Source organism: Portunus trituberculatus, chromosome 18 (assembly GCF_017591435.1).
Source record: "Portunus trituberculatus isolate SZX2019 chromosome 18, ASM1759143v1, whole genome shotgun sequence".
Lineage (NCBI taxonomy): Eukaryota > Metazoa > Arthropoda > Malacostraca > Decapoda > Portunidae > Portunus > Portunus trituberculatus.
The window spans coordinates 24,610,178-24,619,635 of NC_059272.1; the positions used below are offsets into that span (position 1 = coordinate 24,610,178).

At 37.8% G+C, this 9,458-nt stretch overlaps 1 protein-coding gene across 1 annotated transcript; it reads right to left on the reverse strand.

Annotated features, from left to right (window-relative positions):
- Positions 1-2,569: 2,569 nt before the first annotated feature.
- Positions 2,570-8,157, reverse strand: LOC123505548 (UPF0547 protein C16orf87 homolog). The gene is given in 5 exon segments (XM_045256992.1): positions 2,570-3,392; positions 5,225-5,283; positions 5,286-5,310; positions 5,568-5,867; positions 7,891-8,157. Coding segments are annotated over 5 exon segments (666 nt in total). The 5' UTR covers positions 7,966-8,157; the 3' UTR covers positions 2,570-3,185.
- Positions 8,158-9,458: the final 1,301 nt, after the last annotated feature.

Consider the following 9,458-nt stretch of genomic DNA (forward strand, 5'->3'; position numbering starts at 1 on the left):
CTTACAATTTGCAAGGAATATGTAAACAATATTCTTCCAGGCAGGTCCCAGAGTGCTTGGTCAGTTTATGCCTTGTGAAATATAAACCACATTTTTCACTGTGATCTGCTGCAGTCTCTGACGAGACAGCCAGACGTTACCCTACGGAACGAGCTCAGAGCTCATTATTTCCAATCTTGGGATAGGTCTGAAACCAGGCACACACCACACACCGGGACAAGGTCACAACTCCTCGATTTACATCCTGTACCTACTCACTGCTAGGTGAACAGGGGCTACACGTGAAAGGAGACACACCCAAATATCTCCACCCGGCCGGGGAATCGAACCCCGGTCTTCTGGCTTGTGAAGCCAGCGCTCTAACCATTGAGCTACCGGGCCGTAATGTGCTTAATGTGATGCTTGGATGAGGCAGTATTTGTCAGGAAAGCAGTTCAATAGTGCAAGTATAGAGTAGGTAAGTCTTGGGCTCATAGATATGGATGTGAAGTGGAACAAAAAGGAATTCATGCTTTAGAGCAATGATTCACAAATTTTCTTAGCAGCGCTTCTCAATTTAACATGCCTTATTAAGCATGTTGCCCCTTCCACAAAATGTCAAACTTTTTTTGAATACTGACACACTGTTATCATAGTTGCTGAGTGACTATATCTTGAAACATACCTTTTCAAATATTCCTTTCTTACTGCATACCTTGAAACATTATTCCTTTCCAAAAGAAAAAAACAAAAACACAAAAAACTATAGAATTAGTTAATTGTATTTTGCTTACTTTATAGGTTTAAATACTAAATATATTATTAACAAAGCCTAATCCTAAGCAATGCAATGTCTTAAATTTCCAGACATTTTTTTTTGTCACTTCTCCATTACTTCACAGAAACTAATATTACCTCCAAGGGGTAATTTATCCACTGTTTGGAACCAATGTTATAGAGTGATTAAGGGCTATGTATGGTATGACATGAAACATGCACATAGGTATGAATTTGTGAAAGGTAGGGAACATGTGAGAGGATGTTAAATCTGAAGTGAATAAACTAGTGTTCATTTTAAGAAAGTTATCTCATTGCAATTTTACTTGCTTTGATTTATCTCTATATCTGATGTAGGTTCCAAAAAATGCTAAAGGGGAACACCTAAATGACTCAGGTGACTGCTAGAAACCACAAACCAAAATATCTAAGATTTTTTATGTGATTATTGAAAGAGCAGACTAATTTGGTGGCCTGGGTGGGGTTAGGGTATGTGTATTGTATTGTTACTTCCTAAAACTATACCAAATAATTTGATACAATTAAAAAGTTATAGAAGTAAAATACAAATAATTGAAATGATCATGTAAACATTATATTCTACAAAAAAAGTTAAGTCATCATTCAAATAGATACACATATATCAATAAACATGGCATAAAATAATATTGTAGTATTGCTACAATATTTATATTTTCATTAAGTTCTTTAGTTGTTTTAAGGCAGCCAACTTTATTTTATGAGACAATCTCATGGAATACAACTGAAAAATGAGTTATTCACTTGAAAAAGTACTCATCATGAAGGGCAACACATCCAGCCAGCTGACCCAAGTCCAAGTATGGTGGTGACTTTGTCCTGACCTGCTACCTTTATTAACATAGCTGGTTTTATGTTGGCAAATATGTTATATTAAATAATAATTATAAGATAATTTGAAGGAATATAAATAGGATATGCTAAATAAATTTATGCTAATGAAAAATAGGTATGAAAATATAATCTTCCCCATATTCTTGTCACCTATATAATGCAAAGGTTAATCAGTACTCTCAATCATTCACCCCTTCCTCTGGTAAACTCAAACTTCCTGCCTGCTTCTATATTTCCACCTTTCTGACTTAAACTCATTTAAGAAGAGTTTCAAGACATTTATCCTTTAGTTTTAGCAAATTCTTTTAACTGTACCGGGACCAGCACCTACGTAGGTCTTTTTTAATTGCATTCTTTGTTGCCCTTGGCTGGTTCCCTTCCTACAAAAATTATTAAAATAAAATAAACAAAATATATAAAACAAAATAATGAAAAAGATAAATAAATTCTGAGTGCATTGATGCCATACCTATGAATTTCCATCAATACTTGGTGAACAGGAAAATAAAGGAAAAAAAAGTGTGTGGTTCTTCACCTAAGCACCATTAATGCTCAAAATATTAATACAGAGAGAGATACTCATACATCTAAAACTCTTCAAACTCTCAACCATACATTTGAGTGGCAATGGCTCTTGACCTGATGGACATGCAACTTGTCACTTATAATTGCTCAATAATAAAATCAAAGTTCATTGGTTTTTGTTCCAGTATCTACCACATTTGGTGCTCTCCAGAAAGTCAGCCAGGCAAATCTAACTCCCCACTGTGGTGCTCCAACCACAGCAGTAACCTCCCAGTAAACAGCTTAAACTCGTGAGCACAAGTGAGACTCAATCTGACGACCTTAGCAATGCCAGGCAAGTGCGTTACCACTGTACTAGCCAGAGGATATTACAATAAATGTTAATTCACACATAAGGAAGAAAGCATTTACAAAACACACTTATCTTTTATTTAATTCCATGTACGAATAACAGTATCTTTATATTTTGACTCATTTGTACTAGTTTTCCTTATCCATAGATGGTTTGCAGCAGTACAAGAACTGGTCTTTAACTTAGTACTATTATTAAAGTTATCTGATTGTTTACCAAAAAATCTGAAATCAAAGTTATCAATAATTCTGCACTACATTGGATTCAAATACCTGTATGAATACAGCATAGATTGCATAAATATTACAAAATATACAAACCATTTGGGATGAAGCAGCAACCACAATACCTGCAACACACACCTACCTTTACCTTCACCAGTAACCTCTATACATGCAAGTGCTGGGGAGTTGTGTATGTATTTACAATGAATAATGGATGATGAAATGATATTGGGATTGTGTGTCATGGTGATGCACACTTAATGGTGAAGAATTACTTAATATCTCATTATAGTAAAACATTCAGCAACTATCAAACACTACAAAGATGCAGGTAAATGGACAGAAGCATATGAATGAGGGAGTGAATACAGCAAGAGGTTCCATTACAGCAACTTTTTAGAGAGAGAGAGAGAGAAAAAAAAAAAAAAAAAAAAAAACAGAACACTTGAGAGGCTCTATATTTTGATGAATTTAGGGTTGTTGAGCCCCAATTTAAAGTTGATGTCAGAGAGGACAATGGAGTACTGCCTTTCTTTCTCAGGGCTGATGCCAGTCATGATGTCTTCATCCAAGTCCTCCTCCTTCTTCTCCCCATTATTATTGTTCTTCTTCTTCTTCTTCTTTTTCTTCTCCTTCACAGGTTCCTCCTCCTCTTCCTCTTCCTGATAATTACATTGTGTTAACTGCTATGCAGTTAGTGGTCTTATAAGACTACATCTATTTATAAACTAAGCTGGTATCCTCTTTGAAGGGCAATGACTCAGAAAAGATGTCATGCCACATCTCACTGTAGGAATAAAAAACAGAGGAAGGGATTGACAGTGTCTCACTCTATTCTTTGAAGTTACCAATATTTTTTATCATTACTTGTTTTCATATAGGAGGGACACCAGCCAACAAAATTTTTTAATTTTTGGGAAGAAAAACCTCACTGAGGTGCCAGTCCTCGAACAGTTTTCAAAGGATGAATGTCTTGAAACCTCCCTCTTGAAACAGTTAAAATCATAGGAAGGTGGAATAACAAGCAGGCAGGAAGCTCCTGAGTTTATCAGAAAAATACTAGTTAATGCTTGCTTTAGAGGTGGACAGAACAGGGATGAGAGAAAGTGCAGTGAGGGCACTGGAGGAGGTGAGGTGAGGCATGCAGTTAGCAAAATCAGAAGAATAAGTGGCATGAAAATAGCAGTAGAAGAGAAGTTGGTAAGATGAAAAACTTTTGACTCCATCTTGTCTAAAAGGGTGGAATATTACTCCATACATGAATGAGTAAGGTCCCTTTACAGAGTTGGATGCAAGAAGGGAGATGGTGAAAAAAACCCTGAACTTCATAGAATCTGTTTTAGCTAGAAATGAGAAGTTTCCAGCTGAGATCACAAGTAAAAGACAGATGTTCACTGTATAAGAGGGAGACAGTTGACAGGAAGATTGTGTTGAGTTGACAGATGGAGGAATTGAGCTTGAGGCATTGAACATAAAGAAGGAAAAGATGAAGGAGCAAAGTTAGTGGAGATGTTCTTGGCTTGATGTTACAAGTAATATGGGGAGTTAGATCTTGAAAGACCTTGATACTTTCTGTTAATGCATTGGCAATATTCCTCCAACCACGCCAGAGTTTGCTGTTGGGTTGTGTCATCATCCCCAGAGGTTTTACAGAAATAATTTGGTTGTGTAGGCGTATACCATCATCTTATAAAAATGTGACGATTGTTACCTTTTACAAGAAGATAACAAAGGGATGTACACTATTAGACTGATCTCTTGGGTCAAGCTAAATGTTTTATGAAATGTTCGTTAGTGCAGAATATTACGTTTGGTTATACTTTAGGTGCCAACTTTGATGCAAGGTAGAAAACTGTCAATTACTGGAAGTATCACACAAAATACAAAATAATATTTTACTACCCATCGAAGCTTATGATTGTGCTTTCAATAAGTAATCATGGAATAAAATTTAGACCTTTATTCCTCTATTCTTTTGCATCTCTTAATTGTTTTTACATACCTTTATCATTGGCATCTGAAACATTTAAGTATTACTTGTTTACTTACTGGGAAAGCATGCAACCATTGTACTTCACTTAAATTAAGCAATGACCTTCAAACGGCCAACAAGGCATGCATCTTTTATTCATTTATTTATTTTTTATGTCCTGGCCTATAGTGCCTGTAGGTAACTTGAAGAGTATTGGAAGCACTGTTAAGCTTCCACCAATTAGTGGTGCAAGCAATTTTATTTATAGTGGTACCCATATTAGGGCCTATATCACCACCCAAGTGCATCTTTGGTGTAACCACCTAGAACCTGTGTATCATGGTGACATGTAGATAACTTTAAACCACTCGACAAATGGCAAAGTATCAAGGCGATATGTGGTGGGATTCAAACCTACCCGTGGATATCTGCCTGATCCTATGCTCATCACCTTATCCACTATGCTACTGCCTTCCATCTACAGACTTAATGTTAGATCCTAAGACCATAACTAACACTTACTGGCTCTGAGTTGTTCTTCACCTTGCGTTCCCTTTTTACACGGCCAGTGGGATGCGGGGGTCCTCCTTCTGCCTCTCCTTACGAGCCTAAGGTTTAGGAAACAGTACAGATATCTATGATAACATATTAGAAAATTGTGTATATAAGAGGGCCTTTGATAACCAAGTAAAGGATAGGATTAATGAGGACCATGCAGGATCACTTGAACAAACAACAAAAAACTATTCAAACCATTGGTAACAAATTATAATTTTTTCATGAAGGCTTCAGCATAATTTTTCAAAACTAAGAAAAATGATCAGAAAAACTGTTAACAAAGCAATTAACAAGTCAAGACAATAACCTTTCTCATTTGATTTTCATATTCCAAAGCATCATAGAAGTTTGGTTTCTCTCTCTTCACTCTCTCACTGCGTCGCTTCCCTTCAGGAGCAGGTGACCCAAGCTCCGTCTTGCCTCCCCCAGCTCCAATACCAACAGCCCCACCACCTGCACTGGATGAGGCAGCCCCTCGACTGGGCTTCATGTCCTTCTGCACACCTTCCTCCAATTCTTCTATTTCTGAGGCGTTGGATGCAGTGGATCTCCTGCGCTCCTCAAAGAACTGATGTCCGCAGTGACAATGCTTTGTGGCCACAGGAACCTGGAAACAGGACTGACATTAATTGGAGGAAAGCATATACGTACACTCACTAAACATGAGATAATATTCTGTTGAATCAAAATGGAAACATCCCAGAAATAGACATCAGAATTAACAATCCATTTTGAAAAACCGTCCCAACATAATTTTTTTGTGTTGGAGTCAACAAGGCACTTCCACAGACTATATAGAATATCAACGATCAAGCACGCATGAGCACAATTCCTGGGACAGCCTTTCTCTTATCACGGAAATCATGTCAGTGCATTCAGATTCATTGTCATGAATATTTATCCTACTGGAAGTTTTTCTAGCTCTCTGTGGGGGCCTTACCCATTCATGTATGAAGTATGCTTAACGTATATGAGAAGGTTCCACTCATACCATTTTTTTCGACAAGATAGAATAAGAGTTTTTTGTCTTATCAACTTCTCTTCTCAAACAGACCGTCTTCAGCCTTTCTCCTGACTAATGTTGCATCTCTTGCTAACTTATACTGCTATTTTCATAACAACTGCTCTTCTGATCTTGCTAACTGTATGTTTCTCTTCTTCTTGTGGCCTTGCAGCACAAGACTTTCTTCTTTCTCTCATCCCTATTCTGTTCAACTGTCTTGCAAACTCTGAACTCGCTGCCTGTCTCTGTATTTCCATCTTCCTATGACCTGAACTCTTAGAAAAGTGAGGTTTCAAGAAATTTATCCTTGAATCTTTTATGATTTTCTTGACATCTCTTTTGAGGACCAGCACCTCAGTCTTTTATTGCTGTTTTATTGGCTCTGGCTAGTGTTCCTTCTACTTAGAGAGAGAGAGAGAGAGAAAAAAAAAAAAAAAAAAAAAAAAAAAAAAATCACTTACAACAGAATGGCTACACCGGATTCAGCATTTAATCCCAGGCATCATGCTTACACACCTATTCTTCACCATCTTTAGACTAGTCTCTCAGGTTTCCACAATACTCTATAATGGGGATAAGAATGTCACTCCTGGAGCTTCCATATGCTATCATTTGTAGGTTTCTAACATGAATAAGACATATTTGAAATATTACTATACTATGGGCTCTCATTTGGTAAGGGTGGGTGGAATTAAAATGCTTAGTTTATATAAAATTCAATAGATAAAATGAGTGAAGGTTAGGAGACATTTGTCCTGCAGTTAACTCATGAGTGGGTGATGATGCTGTAGTAAGGTTAGGATTGATATGATAGGTTCACATTGAGTTATGGTTAAAAAAAAGTTTCCTTTAATGAGAAGAACTTTTGGGTACAAGAAATCAGTATATATATCATTCCTCAGAGCTACATTAAGGTTTTTTGAGTTAAGTTAGGTTAAGCTAATGCTCAGTTAAGGTTAGATTAGATTAGGCTTTATGATACAAATCATTCACACTCTCAAGAGTTACCAGGTAGAGCAGTGTAGGTTTAGATAAGCTCTGATATGAACTTGAGATAAGGCTTGGATAGTTTAGATTATGTAAGACCAGTACCTAACAAATTAATGCAGATCAAGCACCTTTATAAATAACCCTTAAAGTACCATTTCCCTATTACTTCCTACATATTATAACACAGAAACCATGGAATGATGCACCAGTGCCAAATGGTGGGTGAGGAGGCTGCTGCATCATCCACACATCCCTCAATCACGCAGCATCCTCACCCCTGCCACCTCACCTCAACACCAAACAACACACTTATCACACCCACGCACTGCTCGTACATCCTCAACACTGGAAATTTAAACAAAAAAAACAATACAATCCGTACCACGAGGAAATAAGCAGCACACGACTAACCAGACGCCTTCCTTACGACGAGCGAGTCGCCACTTCAGTCAGGCGGAGGAGAGACTGGAGACTGTTGGCGCTACGGACTCAAATGGACACAAAATACGGCAGCGGCACGCCCTCCCTTGATTCATTATTCTCACACACAGCCCAGGCTTCAAGGAACACGCTGGGAATATAACAAGGGACAGAGAGTGTTGTGTAGATGAAGGGAATAAAGAAGACTAAGCCTTACCTGTTTCTTGCAGTCGGGACACTTCTTGCTGACCGCCTTTCCGAGCCCTTTAGGAGGCATCACGGACTCACTCATTGACGGTTGTGGGCTAATTTGGCTCGGTTTAACCCCGCTGCGGCCTTCCCTGTGTCAGCTGTGAGTGTGGAGGGAGCGGGGAGGCATGGGAGGTAATTATGCGTAACAAAGAGCAGCAATATTCCACCTTTTTAATCCTCCATGATCGTGATTGTTTACACGTTGTCCGATTCTAATCACGTGCAAGGAATTAATTACCACGTGCCTCCCTCCCGTCATGTGCAGTGTATCCAAGGGCTTCCTGCTACCTTAGTGTTTGCTGGGTGGGTTGTGTCACTTCCTGCAGCACGAGTGTGTGTACCCGTGTTGCGCGGTACAAATGTGCAACATGCATATGATTAACAACATAACATCCGAACATTCTCTGATTGAATTATGAATTATTTTAAATTCTGGTGTAAAAACAATTATCCTGATATTATTCCAATTGATCTCGTTATTTTTCCGAAAATATGTAAATAACAGCGTAATAATTTAAGTAAACATTGAAAATTGATACAATAAACAATACAATAATTGAAAACACGACACAAACTGGTATTGACTGGTGGGCTAAAGCCAGTGTCGCCGCGCGCTGACGCTACGTTCTCTCTTTCTCTCCTGTCATACATTTTGCTGTTTGTGAAAATATTCTTTCTTTGATCGTAGAACTACTGTAAATAGAAACTATATAATTATTTCATCACTTATCGATCAATACATTTTCCTAACAAAAGATGAGCCTAGCTGAGTGACAGTTCAAAGGAAGCTGGTGGGAGGTGAAGCAGGAACATTTTCCCACCTCACCTTGCAACTCTCGGAGCCTGGCTGGACTTCCAGCATCTTCTTTCTGATTCTATTTTAATTGATTTATTTATTTGTTTACCTATCCATTTTATCTATCTGGGAAGGTAGGACACAGTGGACTAGATGACACGCGAAATGTTACGCCAAGGCTGCTATATTTATTTGACGTTTGCTGTTTTTTGTTAATATAAAGAAGAAAAAAAGAAGACCCCAGAAAACAGTCTTACTTGGCTATCGTGACGTTTCCGTGGATTTTCGCTCTCTCTGGCTTGGATGTTAATATGTCCAGATATGAAAAGCACATTTTTCTTTATAAATGATCATGATGTTGAAGGACAATTTAATTTCAATTTGACAGTTTCTCTGAAAGATGTTCTTCATTTCTTCTTGCAAGGAACATCCAGTGTTAAGACTTTTACTACACACTTATTACTGTATCCATTGCCTGCAAAATTTATATTAGCAGTAGACACATTAACATTCTTCTTTCGGTGCTCAGAACACCTACTCAATCTTTTCCTTCTGAGACCACGGAATACCGGCGCTTTGGAATTTCAACTAGACTGAAATAAAGGAGACTAAGACTAGGAAAGTAAAGCTTTTATTATGTTGCATCTTTTCTTGTGCTAGGTTTTTACTTAAAATCTTAATTTCCGAGGCAAAGAAATGATCACGCGAGGAAGTTAATTATACATGTTATAAGGATT